The 21,492-nt window shown below is 42.5% G+C and overlaps 1 protein-coding gene across 1 annotated transcript in view; it reads left to right on the forward strand.

Annotated features, from left to right (window-relative positions):
• Positions 1-21,492, forward strand: part of zranb2 (zinc finger, RAN-binding domain containing 2) — a 58,802-nt gene that overhangs the window by 20,814 nt on the left and 16,496 nt on the right. The window contains exons 5-8 of the mRNA XM_068037247.1: positions 4,089-4,165; positions 7,656-7,787; positions 16,088-16,245; positions 19,184-19,270. Of these exons, the coding sequence (XP_067893348.1) occupies positions 4,089-4,165; positions 7,656-7,787; positions 16,088-16,245; positions 19,184-19,270 (454 nt within the window). The remainder of the gene's footprint in view (positions 1-4,088; positions 4,166-7,655; positions 7,788-16,087; positions 16,246-19,183; positions 19,271-21,492) is intronic.

A 21,492-nucleotide genomic window follows, 5' to 3' on the forward strand; every position in this document is an offset into this window, starting at 1 on the left:
TTTTCTTTCAATTTGATACCATCCTTAACTTCCTTAGTTAGCCACAGATGATTCATTCTTCACATAGTCGTTTCTCAATGGAATATATAGAACAGAGCAGAGTCATTTACGGCACCGAAGAAGGCCATTCAACCCATCAAGTCCATACCAGCTCTCCACAGAGCTATGCACAGCCTAGCCCACTCCCCCGCTTGATCTCCGTAGCCCTGCAAGTCTATTTCTCTCAAGTGGCCATCCGACTTCCTCTTGAAGTCAGTGATTGTTTCCGCTTCCACCACCCTCATTCCCGGTCATTACCGCCTGCTGTGTAAAAAAAAAAAGTGTTTCCTCACATTCTCCCTGCATCTTTTGCCCAAAATTTCAATCTGTGTTCCCTAGTCCTTGCACCATTTGTTAATGGGAACAGATTTTCTTTGTCTAACTTGTCTAAGCCTGTAATAATCTTGTACGCTTCCGTTAAATCTCCCCTCAATCTCCTTTGTTCTAAGGAGAACAAACCCAGCATTTCCAGCCTAAACTTGTAACTAAAATCCTCCACTCCTGGAACTATTCTGGTAAATCTCCTCTGCACCCTCTCAAGGACCCTCACATCCTTCCTAAAGTGTGGTGACCAGAACTGGATGCAATACTCCAGTTGGGACCTAACTAGAGCTTTATAAAGGTTCAGCATAGCTCCCCTACTTTTGTATCTTTGAGAGTTATGAAAAATCTCCTTAAATGTCTGCCACTGCTCATCACCCATCTTACCTTTTATTTTCCCAGTCTACTTTAGCCAACTCTGTCTTCATACCTTTGTAATTGCCTTTCTTTATCAGACCCAGGTTTCTCTCCCAAAAACTGAATGTGAAATTCTACATGTCATGATCACTCTTCCCTAGAGGATCCTTTACTATGAAATCATTAATTAATCCTGCCTCATTATACATTACCACGTCTAAAATAACCTGTTTCCTGGTTGGTTCTGCAATGTACTGCTCTAAGAAATTGTCCTGAATACGCTGTATGAATCCTTCCTCAAGGGGACCGTTGCTAATTTGATTTGTCCAATCTATATGAAGATTAAAATCTCCCATGATTATTGCAGTACCTTTTCTTACAAGCTCCCGTTATTTCTTGATTTATACTTCCTACAGTGTAGCTACTGTTAGGGGCCTATAAACTACTCCCACCAGTGACTTCTTTCCCTTGCTGTTTCTTATCTCCACCTAAACTGATTCTGCATCTTAATCTTTCAAGCCACGATCACTTCTCACAACTGTGCTGATTTTTTTTACTTACAGAGCTGCCTGTCCTTTTGAAATATCAAGTACCCCAAATATTCAGTTCCCAACCTTGGTCACCTCTTTATTTCTATTTGTGTCATAAATCATCTTTCTTGTTACGAATGCTGTGTCCATTCAGATAAAGAGCCTTTAATTCTGTGTTTTTGCCATTTTTCCCTACTCTGACCCTCTTTGCTGGTGCACTCTTATGTTTGTATGCTCTGTGCCGCCTTGTCACACTCTGGTTTATCATTACCCAGAACGCTTCTCTGCACTATTGTCTTGTCTCTTCTCTTTCATTCTAAATTTCCCCTCAACTGAACCCTCCCACCCTTCCCCCCCCCCCCCCCCCCCCCCACTATTTATTTTAAAGCCTTCTCTTCAGCCCTAGTTATTCAATTCGCCAGGATGCTGGTCCAAGCATGGTTCAAATGAAGCCCGTCCCAACACAACAACTCCCTCTTTCCCTAATACTGGTGCCAGTGCCCCATGAATTGAAACCGATTTCTCCCACACCAATCTTTGAGCCACGCATTTGAGACTCTGATCTTATTTATCCTATGCAATTTTGATTGTGGCTCAGGTAGTAATCCAGAGATTATTACCTTTGTGGTTCTGCTTTTTAATTTAGCCCCTAGCTGCTCGTGCTTCCTTAGTGGAACCTCTTTCTTAGTCCTGCCTAGGTCGTTGGTACCTATGTGGACCACGACAACTGCATCCTTCCCCTCCCACTCCAAGTTCCTCTCCAACCCCGAGGGGATGTCCTTAACCCTGGCACCAGGCAGGAAACACAGCCTTCGGGACTCACACTCTTAGCTGCAGAGAACAGTATCTAACTCCTTAACTATACTGTCCCCTACTATTAGTACAACATTCGTTTTGACTCACCCCACCTTGAATGGCCTCCTGTATCACAGTTTGCTCATCCTCCCTACAGTCTCTGCTGTTGTCCACACAGGCCGCAAGAACTGTGTGTCTGTTGGACAAGTGCAAGGGCTGAGCCTCCTCCAGTGCTACCTTCTGGATCCCCATACCTGCCTTGTAGTCATACCCTCCTGTACCTGACCACAGCCCAAATGTGAAATACTTAACCATAGCCATTTAAACTTGCTTTATTCAGTACAAATAGGAATCAGTTTATTACTAATATGGTCATGGAAATGTCCGTGTAAGGCAAAGATGGATATATGGCTACATTTTGACCAGTTGTCTTGTTAACTTTATTTCATTTGGTCAGTGTTACTTATCATGAGTTAAAGAAGGAACAAATTTCTGCGGATGCCCTGAAGCGCTTCATTGCCAATGAATTACTTTTGCTAACAGACGGTGCTTAGAGAGACAAAGGACTATTTCCTGGTCCACTTTTAACCCAAAATTGACTGTGATCACCAGATGTTGAAGGTGAGGAAGCTCACATTCCAGGATGACTGCTAAGATGGCAGAATCCACAAACACAAGTGGTCAAACCAGCTAGTCACATGACAATCCAGGGCAGCCAGTTTTTTTTTTATTGTGCCACAGAGAAAAGGCAGAAGGCTGTTTGCACTGGAATCTGCAACCAGGGAGGCCGTCTCTCGGGCCGTCTCTCGCGCCACATAAACCTCGAGAGACAAGACTCCGACCGCGCAACAAGGTGAAGCGTGCACTGGGCCCCAAATAATTGCAAGTCTGACCGGCATCCATAGACTTCACAGCAAACTCAAAGGGCAGCAAAATAGAAACCCATCTATTGCCTCAAACATTTCCCCTTTATTCTTTTTTACTTTTCTGTCTCTATCTGTGTGTGTATTTATCGCGAATGCATGCTAGCTTGGTCGCGTCACATGTTCGTTGTGGTTAACTGGATTACAGTTTAAGATTAATAAACTTCTACTTTTCTTAATTGATTTCTTTGCCTTACAATTAGAAAGTGCTGAACAAGGATTCACTGAGGGGGAGCTAAAACACGATGTGTTTTTAAAAGTTAAACCCTGCTACGGTTAAACCAGGCAAAGGCTGAGAGGGAACCCCTAGACCCCTCTCACCTGGTCATAACAATCCCCCACCAGCAGCTGTGCCTTCTACCCATGCTCTGTAATTCCTTTCCTAAACCCATCTGTCTCTCCTTTTTCAACATGTCTTAAAACCCATCCCTTTGTCCAAGCATTTGGTTGTTCCTCCTATGATTTCTTTCTTTGACTGCATATCCATCTTTTTATTAAGCTTCTGAAGCAACTTGGGATTTTTTTCTTGCGTTAAGGACACTACATAAATACACTTGTATGAGCAAGCCTTGCAGTAAGGCTTAAACATTTTGTTGGATGTGAGTCTTCATACGTTTACTGATGTTAAGGAGACCTGGATGGGAGGGGGTGAAAGTGACTTAAAAATATAACTCAAATATTTGCATCCCAGGGCATTAGATTCCACCTCTGTCCACTAGGGGTGCTTTACTGATGGTGTAATACCTGCATTTCAGGGTCAGTTATTGTGTTTGCTTTGTAGCAGCTGTGCTTTTGTTTACTTTTCAGTGGTTGTGATTAAATTCACATATAAGTATTGTTGCAGGTATATTGTAAATGAGGTTTTACACTACTTTTCTCGCTTGCAACTTGTTCTGTATTTGTCACATGATTTTGTATTTGAAAGGTTTATATTTGTGCTAATGCATACTCAGTTCATAACCTTAGATTTCATGGTTACATTTTCTAAAAATAGACACAGGATATGCATAATCTAAAACTGCACAATGTCTGAAATGCAGTTTTTGCTGCATTAGCTTAATCCTTGAACTACATTTGATCAGAATTTTTAAAAATGATTGTATTATCATTTCATTTCTCACAGGGTATGGAGGTGGATTTAATGAAAGAGAAAATGTAGAATACATTGAGCGTGAAGAATCTGATGATGAATATGATGAGGTAAGTTTTTTTAAAATGGTTTCCTTAAATATCTGTTACGTAAAACATAAATTGGTGCAATGTACTGTATTGTGGCTTTCAAACCAATGGTAAGCCTCTTTCTAAAGAAAAGTCTTATACAGAATTAGTCAAAGGGTGCTTTTATTTTAATAAGAGGCAGGAATAGTCTTTTTGGAGGAATTTTACCTGTTCAAATATCAGAAGTTTTGAGCTCCAGGAAGAACCGCTGTTCTGCTGTAACAGAGATTCACAAACTAATGGTGGGGAGGGTGGCAGTGCACTGAGGTTTTCAGGATAGGTGAACAATGAGACAAAAGGATGCCGGTCAAAAATGAGTACCACTGGGTGCAGCTTTGAATAGCTTTGAGGAGGTGAATAATGTAGGTTATCTCAGCACATATCTCCCCATTTCTGGAAGCGAACGTTGGACCTATTGGAGCTGTTTCTGGTGCATTGTTTTGATGCAACCGTAATCAGTTACTATCATTAAGCCCAAATCACAGCTTAGGCCTCAATTGGAGTATTATGGGAAATTCTGGGCACCTCGCTTAAAGAAAGATGTAAAGGCCTTGGGATGCAGAGCAGGTTTACCAGAATTTTACCAGGGATGAAGGAATACAGTTATGAGACGAGGTTGAACAGGGAAGGTTAAGAGTGACCTAATAGAAGTTTTCAAGATAATGAGAGGTTTTGATAGGGTAGATAGGGTGAAAAAAAAACTCCCTCTGACAAGTGGGTCAACGAGGTCATAGATTCAAAATCCTTAGCAAAAGATCTAGAGGGGAGATGAAGAGAATTTTTTCTTTTACTCTTGTCGAGAGTGCTCTACCTGAAAAGATGGTGCAAGTTGATTCCATAAATTTTAAAAGGGTTTTTGACAGGTGCTTGAACTTATACAGGGATGTGAAACCAAGCAGGACTGCTCTTTCAAGGAGCCAGCAGAAGCACAGCAGGCTGAATTACCTCCTTCTGTGCTGTAAGTTCCCAGTCCCAATAATCCACCTCTTCTAGCTGTGCAAGGCTGATCAGTTAGTGAAAAACATTTATATGCCATCTAATTGAATAGAAGTAAAGATCCTGGAAGCTATTTGAGGCACACAATCCTTACATGACTAAAGGCAGAGTGACCATTTTGAACTTCAGTTGATGTTTTTTTTTCTCAGTTTGTGAATCTGGTAGAATTGAACTCTTGGCGTCTACAAAATACTATTCCTTGAAAAATGGGGTATAAATCTCCGAAGGGGGACTTGGCAAGTAAATGTTTGGGCACCTATGTACAAATGCAAAACGTTTGCAAATGCGGTAGTATTTACTCAGAGCTGATTCTGAAGACATTGCAAATAACTATTAAAGTATGTGAAGATGTATTAAAGCTTTTATTAATTTTGCTTGAAATAGAAATGAATACTGAATATATTCCTAGCATTTTAAAGAGGTTTTGTAAGAAAAGTCTATTCTGTAATGCCTAATACAGGGGCGATGGTGGCATAGTGGTAATGTCACTACAGTAGTCATCCAGGGCCCAGCTAATGCTCTGGGGGCATGGGTTCGAATCCCACCACGGCAGATGATGAAATTTGAATTCAATTAATAAATCTGGAATCCAAAGCTGGTCTATTGATGGCCATGAAACCACTGTCGATTGTTGTGAAAGCCTATCTGGTTCACTAATGTCCTTTAGGATTCCTTTAGGGAAGGAAATCTGCCGCCTTACCTGGTCTGGCCTACACGTGACTCCAGCCCTACAGCAATGTGGTTGACTCTTAAAATGCCCTCTGAAATGGCCTAGCAGGCCACTCAGTTCAAGGGCAATTAGGGATGGACAATAAATGCTGGCATAGCCAGCGACGCCCACATCCCACAAACGAATAGAAAAATTGCTCTCTGTGAATAAATCTAAGCTGTTGTATGCTGCTGTTGCACAAGGATGGCTTATTTGTAACTGGGCAATATTGTACAAGTATGTTTTCAATAATTTGAATATGCTTTGTTTTTTTAAAAAAAAACAAAAACAATGAATGTATTCATAGTGTAAATGGTCAGCTCCCCTACCTATGGCCACCCCCAACCTCCCAATCTCCTGTTCGTGCTGTCTCTGATGTAGCTACCTTTTAATCTTTACTCCTCTCACTTGCATCACTCTGCCTTTTTCCAACCCCTTGTTCTTCACCAAATTGTCCCACAACTCCCTCTCAAATTAATTCTCTAACTCCCAACTTGCCCTCCTGTAACAACACGACTGCTATTAATCTGTGAAACTGCTCTTTCATGTTTGGCATTTAACATTTTTATTCCCGCCAAATCATTCACTAGTCTTGCCACTCTTGTTCCCCCAGCTCCCTTCTCTGTACCCCAAAGTCTGAGGGCTGTGGATGAGTGGTCATCTGTCAGGCAGAATCAGGCTTAACCATGTTGCATGCTATTGCCTTTCACTCTCCATAGCCAAATCCTTCTAATTCCAATATCATTCCAGAGCGCAAGAGAATCCACACTTTTTCTATGCATGTCTGCTTAGACCCCCTTTCCCATCACTTCCCATCTTGTTTCAAATAGCAAATGCAAGAAACACATGGATTTCTTCATCTCAAAGATCATTTGTGCTTCTTTAAGCACTGCCTCCACCTACTTCTCATGTCACTGCAACTTTGTTTCCATTTTTTTCTCTATTTCTTTGATTCTGTTTCTTGTGTCAGCTTTGGCTCAGTTGGTAGCACTCTCACCTGAGTCACAAGGTTCTGGGTTCAAGTCCCACTCCAGGATTTGAGCACAAAAGTCAAGGCTGACAGTGTAGTACAGTACTGAGGGAGTGGTGCACTGTCGGAGGTGTTGTCTTTCAGATAAGCCATTAAACGGAGGCCCCATCTACCCTCTTGCGTGGATGCAAAATTGGCTGCCATATTTCCTGCATTACAACAGTGACTACACTCCAAAAGTACTTCATTGGCTGTAAAGCATTTTGAGACATCTGGTGATCTTGAAAAGCACTATATAATTGCAAGTTTATCTGTTTTTGCCCCCCTCCAGCCATGCTTGCCAGCTCTTCGACCCACATTCTGGCTCCCTGACATTGTTCATGGCTCCCTTTCAGTAGGTTCTTGATATCGTGTAATACCAAATTCAATGCTCACCTCTCCCGTGACCAGTTCCAAACTGTCTGTCTGACAGTGTAATTGATATTTTTAATTAATATGTGTTTGCTGGCAAAGCTGCTTTGTTTGCCCATCCTTTGTTGCCCTGACCATATTGATAGTTTATACTTGTGAAACTATTTTGGAGAATATATGGAGTCAACCACATAGTGTGCATTTACTGGCAAGTAGCCCAGACTGAGTGGGGGTGGCAGGTTCTCTTTCTTGAAGGTATACATGTGAACCAGTTGGGTTTTCATGATGGTTAATCAGCTTTCATAGTCATTGAATTTGGGTATCAGCCCAAAAATGATCAAAATTCAGTTAGAAAAGTTTAAAATATCCTTTATTTTCAAAACTAGTTTGGAAGGAAAAAGAAGAAATTCCGTGGAAAGCCAGTTGGACCCAAAACTATCCTACAAGAAGAAGTTGAAAGTGAAAAAGATGAAGAAGATGATGATGAGGATGGTGATCTCTCCAAATACAAACTAGATGTGAGTCCTTTTTTTTTTTAGCTATTAATTATACATGCATATTTCTCATTGCATACAGTTGCATTAACAGTGTCAATAAAAACCATTGATCTTAACTTTGAGTATTTGTGTGAAAAAGACACTGCTACATAGAGCTTGAGTGATAGTGGATTCTATCGTAAGGGGTACAGATAGGTGTTTCTGTGGCCACAAATGTGGTTCCAGGATGGTATGTTGCTTCCTTGGTGCTAGGGTCAAGGATGTCACAAGAATGCAGGACGTTCTGAAGGGGGAGGGTGAACAGTCAGAGGTCGTGGTGCACATTAGTACCAACGACATAGGTAGAAAGAGGGATGAGGTCCTGCAACAAGAATTTAGGGAGCTAGGTAGCAGATTAAAAAGCAGGACCTCAAAGGTTGTAATCTCTGGATTGCTCCCGGTGCGACGTGCTAGTGAGTATAGGAATCGGAGGATAGAGCAGATGAATGCGTGCTGAGAGGATGGTGCAGGAGGGAGGGCTTTAGTTTCCTGCATCACTGGGTCTGTTTCTGGCAAAGTTGGGATCTGTACAAGTTGGGCGGGTTGCACCTGAACTGGAATGGGACCAACGTCCTTGCTGGGAGGTTTGCTAGTGCTGTTGGGGGGGGCGGCTTTAAACTAATTTGGCAGGGGGATTGGATACAGAGTGGAGGTATAGTAGGGGGTGATGCACAGTCAAATATAGAAGAGAAACTGAGTCAGTCTGGAAGGCAGAGCAAATATAGACCTGTTAAGGCACAAGTGAAAAATGCAAGGATGGATTGCATCTATTTTAATGCAAGGAGTCTTAGTAGTAAGGCAGATGAATTGAGGGCTTTGATTAGCACATGGGATTATGATATTGGATTAGATTAGAGATACAGCACTGAAACAGGCCCTTCGGCCCACCGAGTCTGTGCCGAACATCAACCACCCATTTCTACTAATCCTACACTAATCCCATTTTCCCAACAAACATCCCCACCTGTCCCTATATTTCCCTACCACCTACCTATACTAGTGACAATTTATAATGGCCAATTTACCTATCAACCTGCAAGTCTTTTGGCTTGTGGGAGGAAACCGGAGCACCCGGAGAAAACCCACGCAGACACAGGGAGAACTTGCAAACTCCACACAGGCAGTACCCGGAATCGAACCCGGGTCCTTGGAGCTGTGAGGCTGTGGTGCTAACCACTGTGCCACTGTGCCGCCCATTGCTATCACAGAGACATGATTGAGGGAGGGGCAGGTCTGGCAGCTCAATATTCCAGGGTATAGAATCTTCAGGCGTGACAGGGGAGGGAGTAAAAGAGGAGGTGGCATTGCACCTGCTGATCAAGGAGTCAATTACTGCAGTAAGGAGGGAAGATATCTTCGCAGGTTCCTCAAATGAGGCCATATGGGTAGAACTTGAAAACAAAAAGGGGGCAATAACTTGGCTGGGAGTGTACTACAGGCCTCCAAACAGTCAGGGAGAGATAGAGGAGCAGATATGTAGGCAAATCTCAGAGAGGTGAAAAAATAATAGGTTAATAATAGTAGTGGATTTCAACTTACTCTATCAACTGGGAGAGTCTTAGTGCAAAAGGCTTCAAGGGGGTGGAATTCTTAATGCGTACAGGAGAGCTTTTTGAGCCAGTACGTAGAAAGTCCTACAAGAGAAGGGGCAGTACTGGACCTAATCCCAGGGAATGAAGCAGGACATGTGGTAGAAGTGTCAGTGGGGGAGCATTTTGGGGATAGTGACCATAACTCTAAGATTTAAGGTAGTTATGGAAAAAGACAAGGATGGATCAGAAATAAAGGTATTGAATTGGGGGGCGGCTGATTTCAATATGATAAAACAGGATCTGGCCAAAGTGGACTGGGCGCAGCTATTTATAGGGAAGCCGACATCAGACCAGTGGGAGTCATTCAAAGAGGAAATAGTGAGAGTTCAAAGCCAATATGTACCCATTAAGGTGAAGGGTAGGACCAACAAGTCCAGAGAACCCTGGATGTCAAGGGATGTAGAAGATTGGATCAGGAAAAAAAGGCGGCTTATGGCAGATTCAGAGCCCTGAAAACAGCAGAGGCACTAAAGGAGTGTAGGAAGTGTAGGGGGGTACTTAAAAATGTAATTAGGAGAGCGAAGAAGGGACATGAAAAAAACACTGGCAGGCAAGATAAAGGAAAATCCTAAGGCATTTTGTAAGTATATTAAGGGCAAGAGGATAACCAGGGAAAGAGTAGGGCCCATTAGGGACCAAAGTGGCAATCTGTGTTTGGAGCCGGAGGACATAGGTGAGGTTTTAAATGATTACTTTTCACCTGTGTTCACTATGGAGATGGACAATGTAAGTGTAGAGATCAGGGAGGGGGATTGTGATATACTTGAATATATTCGCATTGAAAGGGAGGAAGTATTAGCTGTTTTAATGGGCTTAAAAGTGTATAAATCCCCAGGCCCAGATGAAATGTATCCCAGGCTGCTATGTGAGGCAAGGGAGGAGATAGCAGGGACTCTGACACAAATTTTCAAGTCCTCTCTGGCCACAAGAGAGATACCCGAGAATTGGAGGACAGTGAATGTGGTACCATTATTCAAAAAGGGTAGCAGGGATAAACCATGTAATTACAGGTCGGTGAGTCTAACATTAGTGGTTGGGAAACTATTGGAAAAAATTCTGAGAGACAGGATTAATCTCCACTTGGAGAGGCAGGGATTAATCAGGGATAGTCAGCATGGCTTTGTCAGGGGAAGATCGTGTCTAACTAACTTGATTGAATTTTCGAGGAGGTGACTAGATGTGTAGATGAAGGTAAAGCGGTTGATGTAGTCTACATGGACTTCAGTAAAGCTTTTGATAAGGTCCCACATGGGAGATTGGTTAAGAAGGTAAGAGTCCATGGGATCCAGGGCAATTTGACATTGGATCCAAAATTGGCTTCGTGGCAGGAGGCAGAGGGTGATGGTCGAGGGTTGTTTTTGTGAGTGGAAGCCTGTGACCAGTGGTGTACCGCAGGGATCGGTGCTGGAACCCTTGCTGTTTGTAGTGAACATTAATGATTTAGATGTGAATATAGGCGGTATGATCAGTAAGTTCGCAGATGACACAAAAATTGGTGGTGTTGTAAATAGTGAGGAGGAAGTCGTTAGATTACAGGGTGATATAGATGGGCTGGTAAGATGGGTGGAGCAGTGGCAAATGGAATTTAATCCTGAGAAGTGTGAGGTGATGAATTTTGGGAGGACTAACAAGGCAAGGGAATATACAATGGATGGTAGGACTCTGGGAAGTACAGAGGGTCAGAGGGACCTTGGTGTACCTGTCCATAGATTGCTGAAGGCAGCAGCACAGGTAGATAAGGTGGTTAGGAAGGCATATGGGGTACTTGCTTTTATTAGGCGAGGCATAGAATATAAGAGCAGGGAGGTTGTGATGGAGCTGTATAAAATGCTAGTTAGGCCACTGCTGGAGTACTGTGTACAGTTATGGTCACCACACTATAGGAAGGATGTGATTGTACTGTGGAGGGTGCAGAGGAGATTCACCAGGATGTTGCCTGGGCTGGAGCATTTCAGCTATGAAGAGAGACTGGATAGGCTAGGGTTGTTTTCCTTGGAGCAGAGAAGGCTGAGGGGGGACCAGATTGAGTTATACAAAATTATGAGGGGCATAGATAGGAAGAAACCTTTTCCCTTAACAGAGGGATCAATAACCAGGGGGCATAGATCTACGGTAAGGGGCAGGAGGTTTAGAGGGGATTTGAAGAAAAACCTTTTCACCCAGAGGGTAGTTGGAATCTGGAACATGCTACCTGAAGGGGTGATAGAGGCAGGAATCCTTGCAGCATTTAAGTAGTATTTAGATGAGCACTTGAAACGCCATAGCATACAAGGCTACGGGCCAAGTGCTGGAAAATGGGATTTGAATAGATAGGTGTTTGATGGCCGGCACAGACACAAGGGCCTGTTTCTGTGCTGTATAACTCTATGACACTTCTGTGCCAAAACTAAACTGACCACCGTAGACATACATAATCTACAGTTTGTGGATGACTGCAATGGCGTTGTGTACTCTGCACCAGATATGCAAGCCACTCTTGATCTCGTCAATTCTGCATACAAGGGACTCTGCTTGTCCTTGAATGTTGCCAAAACAAAACTCCTATCAGCCCACATCTGGTCAGCCAAATATTCTACCCCTCATATATGTTGAAGGAGAGACTTTGGGTATGTTGAGTATTTACCATGCATTGGCAGCCACCTCTCTTAAAAGGCCACCATTGAATAGATCCAACACTGGATTAGCTGCGCCAGGTCAGCCTTCTACAAACTACGGCAGCAAGTGTTTGACAACAAAGACCTCCGCAAGTCAACAAAAGTCCTAGTGTACAGAGCAGTTGTTGTCACCACACACTTGTACTGCAGTGAGATCTGGACTGTGTATCAGTGACACATAAGTGCGCAAGAGAAATTCCATCAGCAATGTCTCCACTGCATCCTCCGGATTCAATGGGAAGACCGTCCAACAAATGCTAATGCCCTCCTTGAACCCAGCTCCACAAGCATTCAGGCAAAACTCCTGCAAAACCTACTTGGATGGACAAGACACTATTTCCGGATGGCTGTAAACCCCGCCTGGTCCTGTTTTCTCAACTCTCAAATGGCCAGCGTTCCAGGGGAGGACAAAACGCTTCAAGGACAGTTTGAAACTTACTTTGAGCCGTGCCAGCATTGACATTGATGACTGGGAGGAGCTTGCTACCAATTGTTCAAAATGGCGACAGCTTGTCCATCAAGTGCATCATTCTTTGAGTCCAAACGCCTTAATGATACAGAGCAGCAGCAGAGAAGGAAAGAAATGGAAGCAAATCCTGCACTCCAGATCCCACCACCTCGTGGGACGTCCTGCCCCATGTGCCTAAAGATCTGCGAGTTGAGAATCGGCCTGTTCAGTCACATGAAGATCTATGGCAGAAACTCGCAACCTTGAGTAGACGTCACCCTCTAATTGAGGGACAGCTGCTGACGATGATGTCATGCTATCAGGTCTGTTTATCTCAAATGGATGTACTTGATACTTGTAAATATTATTTTAGAGTTTGGAGGAAACAATATATGAACTGTATAGAGTTTATGTTAGAAAAGAGGCACTGTTCCTTGCACTCGTGTTTAATTTCCCTCTTAAAGTGGGAGTTTGTTCAGTTAGGATATTGAAAATTTCCCTTCATGCATTAGTGATGCTGTAGTTCTGGAAATCTGGAGCTAAAAATGGTTACGTCCAGTTTTCAGGCGTGTGGGTCGTGGTTTGTGACTTACCAGCGCCCATTGCCATCAATTCAGAGCATGTCAGGAGGCTGTCAAGGAGCAATGTCTGAAGGGAATGGGAACAGGTGGCCAGGGAGGTCAATGCAAGGAAACTGACCTTGAGGACCTGATGACAGTGCCACCAAGATATTTAATGTCAAGATCAACCACCAACCTCACGCCACTCAATGTACTACACCCTAATCTCTCGCCCAAAAGCAGTCCGAGGTGCTCAGGACTCATGCCTAACATACAGATACTCCACCTCACACGCTCACATATTCCAGTGATGTCCACCTCACACACCTAATGCTGCTTCTACATGCCTCCAGCTATTCAGCTGTGGCAGGCACACCAGCCAAACACAATGCAACACAATCACTGACATGCCTGTCTCTCGCGTGCGCTCCCTCCCCCTCCCTTTCGTTCGCGCGTGTGCGCTCCCGCTCTCCCGCGCCTCCTCCCCCTCACCCACGCTCTGCCTTGCACCCGGGCTCTCTGGCTCTCTTTTGCTCACGTGCTCTCGGTCGCGCGCTGTTCCTCAGAGGACCTCTGGCTTCCTTTGCAGCATCATTACGGATTCTATGTTAGCGTTCCTGGAGTTTGTGAAGCTCCCAATGTTTGAAATGTGCAGTTGCAAACTTTCCCCATTGCCGGGCTATGGGGAACAGGTAATGAGGGTCGCCCTCTTAATGAGTCAGCATGAACACGGTGAGCTGAACGGCCTTGTTTTGTGCTGTAACGTTTTATGAAGTGAGATGGGGTGCTGGCAACAGTGTATAGAAGAAAAGGTGCAACAGGCTGTCAAAAACTTAGGAAAGCAGAGCAGATAATTGTGACAGGAAAAGCATTTCAAAAGGCACTCAAACAGCAGAAAGCCACCAGGGGGTGAAAGATTGCTCCTTTGGAGCAGCCTGCAGAATTCATCTAGAGAGGGATAAATATTCCATTTGATGAATCATTGAGTTAAACATAGAAGGGAATAAGGAAAGAACAAAATGGAAGTAGCTGTTATTTAGGAGAAAGATTGGGAATATATGCAGTGTAAAACAGGTATGTAGCATGATTAATGTTACTGGACTAGGCTTGGAGTAATAATCCAGAGAATGAGAGTTCAAATCCCATCACAGCAGTTTGACAATTGAAATTCAGCTCAAAGGGAGCACAAGTGTCAAATGGCAGGTGTCCAAGGAAGGAAATTTAGTGCAGAAATAGTATCTGGGAATATTTTTGTCTCTGAAGATTGAGGTGAGAAGGGTATTTTGTTCATCAAGTAAACTGTAAATTTAAATTAAACAATTACTACTAACTGGTTAATAATTTGACATACACTACCCCTTTGTGACTTAAAAAAACTTACTTTCCCACAGTTTTTTATTGGCATCTCCCCACAATTTGCCTTTACAGTGTGGGGGATTATCGTTGCAAACTAAATTGTTTTGTATTTTTACTCCAAACATTGTTTTGCGATTTGGTATCTGAGATCACTCCTGTAAGTTGGCATTCACTCCTGACCCAGACCTGCCCAGTATCTGGGTAATTTGCAGTGCGTCCAGGAATCAAACAAAACCTTGTTAGTGTATTTCAGCTGTTGGTTGCATTGCATGCCCTCGCTGAATCTGAGACTTCAGAAGGCAGTTGAATAAATGCTTCACGCCCTGGATTTTGTTTCTCCTTTGTTGGCAAATTCATTAAAACAAGACATAATTGCATATTTGTACATGAGTGTGGTTACATTACCAGGAAAGTGGACATAATATAGTCACATCTAGGTTTAATAACAGTTTTGAACTATACCTTGTCATTTAATTCAAAAGTTAGGAAATGGTTGTTTTGGCTTTCAACTGCCAAACAAGTTTATTAACCAACAAATGGATTTGAGCAGGGACAATAACGAAAACTTGCATTAGTTATAACATTAATTATGCATAAGAATATCTGAAAATAACGGGTCACTTCTGCTGTACTAAATTGTAATATAAACTAGACGGGGTGAGAGTTCCCTGAATGTTATCACTTAACCTACCTTTCTGTCTGGCTTCAGGCAAACTTCTGAACTTAACGACTGGCTGAGAAAAACTTAGCAAAATTCAATAGCGCAATTTAGTCTAAATTTAAATATGTGCCTCTTAAACAGCAGTTAATCAAATATAATCAAATACTTGTATGTTTTAAAGCGCCTTGGGGCATTTTAGTACAATAAGGGCACTATATAAATACAAATAAAAGCAAGAAGTGCTGGAAATACTCAGCAGGTCTGGCAGCATCTGTGGAGAGAGAAGCAGAGTTAACATTTCAGGTCAGTGACCCTTCAATATTTGAATTAAATGGATGTTCTCTCAGACACCTGGCCAGGCACACCAATATTCTGGCAACAAGAGTTACTGAGTTTCAACAACAGTAACTCACGAGTCATTAAGTGTTTTGAGGGCTCCTCAGTGTAAAAGATGCTACAAAATTCAAGTTGTTTTCTGTTTTAGATCCAAACCAATAGAACCTGCTTTCTGTCATATGCTGAATCAGCTTTTCTCTTCAGAAATTCATAGATGCCATCTCTGGAAGTAAACCAGATTTTTACTCCCACTTGCAACAGGAAAAAAGACAATGCCATGATGCGTTAAACAAACCAGATTAGTTTGTCACATCGATATCTTTTGTTCCTTTCAAAATTAGTCTGTCTACAACCTAGTTTGTGAATTTTGTCTCCTCACGCTGAAAACTGAAGAAGTGTTGTGAGCCAGTCAGGGTTTCCATTTTAGGCCATAAGCTGACTCTCCTTGATTGAGTCTTAATTATTGACTGATCAGGGAACTACACTGATTATCAGAAGCCTGTCCCAGAACAATGTGCCCAGGAAGCTGCTTTCTTTGGGAGGGGAAATTAAAAGAAAAAAATGTCATTTTCAACATTTTACAGGCCTATCTCTTTTTTTATTACTTCTGTTAAATTGAGAGTTGAGGAACAGCAATTCCATATGTGCTAAGCTTAACTTTATGACACTTTCCAGGATGATGATGATGATGATGATGAAGATGGTGATCTCTCAAAGTACAATCTGGATGCAAGTGAAGATGAAAAGAAGCCTCCCAAAAGCAGGAGCCGCTCCAAGTCACACTCATCTCGATCTTCTTCATCTTCCACTGCTCATTCCAGTTCAAGGTCCAGGTAAACGGGTACAGGTCAAGGGTGACACCGGGCAAAATGTCAGTATCAGTTTAACTTCTTTCTTTTTAAATGTTTGTTCATGTGATATGAAGTTTTGAAGTCTTGCATCTAAAGTTACATTCCTTCCTTTAGGAGATGAATTTTAGATGGCTTCCGTTGGATCATTTAAAATATTACCATATCAAATGTATTCTATAGTTATTGTCATAGGATCAAAAATTGCATTCATAAGAACTTTACAGACTTTAATGATTTTTATTTTTAGGTACTAAAATGTCTATTTGTTTCCAAAGTTCTGAGACCTATTTTTATACTATGACCCATTTTAGAAATTGGTTGGAGGTGTGGGAAGGCCTAAAGAATCAGTCATCTTCTAATGTGATCACAGTCTCATTTACCTGCTTTCTGTTATATTCCTCAGTCATATTTTCTCTTCAGATGCTAATAAAAGGAGAATTTCACCTGCATATTTTAGCAAGAGCCTATTTGCAGTGGTTAAAAGTAGGAAAGCGGGCAACTGTGATCTGTTGATCTTGAATTGACTTTTATCCATTTCAGTGGCCCTCCCTGTTGATTTATACCTTGTTCTCTTTACTCAGTTTTTAAAGTTATGCCCACTTTTATTAGCCATTTTGACTGGACCAGCGATGTTAATCTGTTTTATAATCACCGAGAACTTCAGCAGGGTCACTTGAAAGCTTCCTCTTCCATAGAACACAAGTGCAACCTTTTTTTCATTGCAATTTAAATTTTTGATATTTGGTATTATCTTTGCATCCCTGTGTATTCTCAAGGGTAATAATTTTTCACTTCAGTTATGGATCAGAACTGCATACAGTACTCGAGATAGCATCTGACAAACACCTCTATAAAACAGAAACAATAACTTTTGTCTTGTCCTTTTTTTCTACTGTTAATGCAACCCAATAGCTTATTTTGTTTTTAATTTGCCTATTCTGGATCTTTTGTGTACTAGTTTTTGACAATTCCATTCATCAAATGCTCCCTCTTTTGTCTCCTTGTTCCCATACTAACTTAGTTTGTGTTTATCTCTTCAAATTGCATCTGCTGCCTATTGGTTAGATTAGTTGAAAATGCTCCAATCCTTTTGAATGAGGGCATTGTTCTTCATTATTGTGACTGCCTGCTATCTTGGTTGCAAATTTTTGCTTGCACCATGCTCAGCCATGTCATTTATACAAATGAAAAGCAAGAAACTCTAATCATGTAATAACCTGATTTACAATAGTTGATACTGTTAACATACTGTAATGTTTGACCTGTTGATATAGTAGAGTATTTGGTTTTGAAAAGTTATGATGTTTTGAAGCTAGTCACATAAAATTATCTAGAAAAATAAAGTTGTAAACAAGTGAATTTGGCCATATAAATATGAAGTGAAACTGGCAGTTTTAACAGTAATTTTAAGTAATTTAATTGTTAAAGCATAAATCCAGCAATAACTTGTACTGGGGCCAATGTAAGCTGGTGAAAGCAATGCTGGATGAGAAATTAAAGGCAATGATGCCCGTTTCTTGCTCATTAGTACTTTTCTAAACCCCTGAACAGACTGTGCTTGGTTGCATGTGCACGTTCCCATGTGGTTGAGAAGGTAACTGCACTTTTCGTTCTTTGAAAAGCAAGCAGTTTAAATGATGAATTTTAACTATGCTTCCTGTTTATAGGAAGTTGTATGAAGCATTGCATTAAGAATAATTTTCTAAATAATTAATGTAGAATTGTTCATGTAGAACAGACCTTCATCTCCTGGTTTATAACTACCCTTGTTTTAAAAAAAAACTCACTTGTTCACTAAACATTCACTCCCGCTGCCACCGCACAGTGGCAACAGCGTGTACCATATACTAGAGGCCTGCTACCCGACCCGAACCCGACGGGATCCGACAACATGTGTCGGGTTCAGGTTAGGTCGGGCCCATCTTCAGGCTCCGGCTTTCGGGCTCTGGTCGGGCTGAGTCCAGGTCGAGTTGGGTCGGGTCGGGCTGGACACGTAGGGTCAGTGCTGTGCTGGTAAGTATTAAAAATAAAAAACTTAACTGAGCTGGGAGTCCGGGACGAAACTGAGAATGCGCAGTGAGCGAGTGACGTCACTATGACGTCATCATGCATGCGCGGCAGCTTCGTGGCGGTTCCGAGTCGGGAGGTATGTAAACGGATGGCTGGCGTCTGGTCGAGTCGAGTCGGGCTTGGGGCAAAAGCGGAGGGACTCGGGCCGGGTCGGGCTAGGGTCCACGGTGGTTTGGTCAGGTTCATTTTTCCAACCTAAAGTAGGCCTCTACCATATACAAGATACACTGCAGCAACACACCAAGCCTCCTTCGACAGCATCTACCAAGGACAAGGGCAACAAATGCATGGGTACACCACTACCTCCAAGTTCCCCATCAAGGCGCACATCATCCATATCTAGATTTGTATCATTGTTCCTTCATTGTCGCCGGGTCAGAAACCTGGAGCTCCTTTCCTAAGAGCACTGTGGGTGTATCTACACCAGATAGACTGCAATGGTTCAAGTTGGTGGTTCACTACCACCTTCTCAAGGGCAATTCGAGATGGGGAACAAATTGATGCTCTCATTCCATGAAAGAATTTAAAAAAGACTACCTAGTATAAAAGAACACAAATGGTCTCTGTGACCAATGACTCTAAAAGTGGAAAGTGATGAGTTTTTTTGTGATGTAACTGAGTGTTTGTTTTACCTGTATTTTAATTATGTAAAGAGCCACAGGGAAGTCTGATTTAATTTGCATTGTCCTCTCCGTTTGGCTACCAGGCTGATTTGTTTTCTTTTGTGGATGGTAGATAACAGTTTGTTTTGTGGATTTTGTGAAATTGCAGAAAGTACTTCTAGTTCCAGTTTTTACGCAGTTTACAATTTAGACTTAAGTATTGGAAAATATTTGCCATTTTATTGCAGATCCCGGACCAGAAGTTCTACCACTTCCAGATCCAGGTCACGTTCCAGCTCCAGAGGTCAATCTAGATCACCCCGGTCGAAGTCAAGGTGAATGGGGTAACATTCTCTCCTTCTAGGAGAGTTTAAAAAGTACTTCTAGGGCAAGGATACCTAAGCTCCTTTTGACATTTTCATTCCATCACTATTACCATTGCCATTCAAATAGGACCACAGTTGACTTCATTGCTGGATGTGCATCAACCTGAAAGGATATTTTATAACCTGCAAGGGTCAGTGTATTATTCAAACATTTTAGTTTTCTGCTACAGTAATGCCTCAAGCCAGTAACAATTTCGGATAAAAATTGTGCTTCTGCGCTCACCAGTGTATGATTTTCTGCCCAGTCACTTTGATGTAAAACTGTGGTCTGGCGAGTGCAAAAGTGAAATAATTACCTCATTATCTTTAGTTTTATGTATTTATTGTTAATTATCAGCACTAGACAGATTTAGCATAGACTTTAAAATTAATAGGCAAGTACATTGTCTCATGTGAAACTGAGTTATATTAGTGAAGAATGTCCTTAGTTTGATCCACGGCCTACGTAGTCTTTGCTAATCTTGACCAGGCTGGCAGTAGGGTTGCTAAAATTGGTCTTGGTCACCCAAGTTAGAGGGGGCAAAGAAATGAACCAATATTTCTAATTACTATGCAGTCACCCCCTGCTGGAAAGTGTGTGTTTTTTCAGGTGAGTATGTGCATTGCACTCGGTGAAGTCTCTTTCCTTGAACACCTGAACTCCATGTTGAATTGGCTAAGAATCACTTGAGCAGATTGCCAGAGAACGACTGCCACCTTCAGAACTGTACTACAGTCTGAGTGAGCATTATTGAGAGGAAAACTGGAACCAAATTACAGAATCTGTTTACATGAATAAAGAACAAAGAACAGTACAGCACAGGAACAGGTCATTCGGCCCTCCAAGCCTGCGCCGATCTTGATGCCTGCCTGAACTAAAACCTTCTGCACTTCCGGGGACCGTATCCCTCTATTCCCATCCTATTCATGTATTTGTCAAGATGCCTCTTAAACATCGCTATCGTACCTGCTTCCACCATCTCCCCTGGCAGCAAGTTCCAGGCACTCACCACCCTCTGTGTAAAGAACTTGCCTCGCACATCCCCTCTAAACTTTGCCCCTCTCACCTTAAACCTATGTCCCCTAGTAACTGACTCTTCGACCCTGGGAAAAAGCGTCTGACTATCCACTCTGTCCATGCCACTCATAACTTTGTAAACCTCTATCATGTCGCCCCTCCACCTCCATCGTTCCAGTGAAAACAATCCGAATTTATCCAACCTCTCCTCATAGCTAATGCCCTCCAGACCGGGCAACATCCTGGTAAACCTCTTCTGTATCCTCTCCAAAGCCTCCATGTCCTTCTGGTAGTGTGGCAACCAGAATTGCACACAATATTCTAAGTGTGGCCTAACTAAAGTTCTGTACAGCTGCAGCATGACTTGCCAATTCTTATACACTCTGCCCCGACCAATGAAGGCAAGCATGCCGTATGCCTTCTTGACTACCTTATCCACCTGCGTTGCCACTTTCAGTGACCTGTGGACCTGTGCGCCCAGATCTCTCTGCCTGTCAATACTCCTAAGGGTTCTGCCATTTACTGTATACTTCCCACCTGCATTAGACCTTCCAAAATACATTACCTCACATTTGTCCAGATTAAACTCCATCTGCCATTTCTCCACCCAAGTCTCCAACCGATCTATATCCTGCTGTATCCTCTGACAATCCTCAACACTATCCGCAACTCCACCAACCTTTGTGTCATCCGCAAACTTACTAATCAGACCAGCTACATTTTCCTCCAAATCATTTATATATACTACAAACAGCAAAGGTCCCAGCACTGATCCCTGCGGAACACCACTATTCACAGCCCTCCATTCAGAAAAGCACCCTTCCACTGCTACCCTCTGTCTTCTATGACTGAGCCATTTCTGTATCCATCTTGCCAGCTCCCCTCTGATCCCGTGTGACTTCACCTTTTGTACCAGTCTGCCATGAGGGACCTTGTCAAAGGCTTTACTGAAGTCCATATAGATAACATCCACTGCCCTTCCTTCATCTTTGTCACTTCCTCAAAAAACTCAATCAAGTTAGTGAGACACGACCTCCCCTTCACAAAACCATGCTGCCTCTCGCTAATAAGTTCGTTTGTTTCCAAATGGGAGTAAATCCTGTCCCAAAGAATCCTCTCTAATAATTTCGCTACCACTGACGTAAGGCTCACCGACCTATAATTTCCTGCATTA

Source organism: Heterodontus francisci, chromosome 8 (assembly GCF_036365525.1).
Source record: "Heterodontus francisci isolate sHetFra1 chromosome 8, sHetFra1.hap1, whole genome shotgun sequence".
Taxonomy (NCBI): domain Eukaryota; kingdom Metazoa; phylum Chordata; class Chondrichthyes; order Heterodontiformes; family Heterodontidae; genus Heterodontus; species Heterodontus francisci.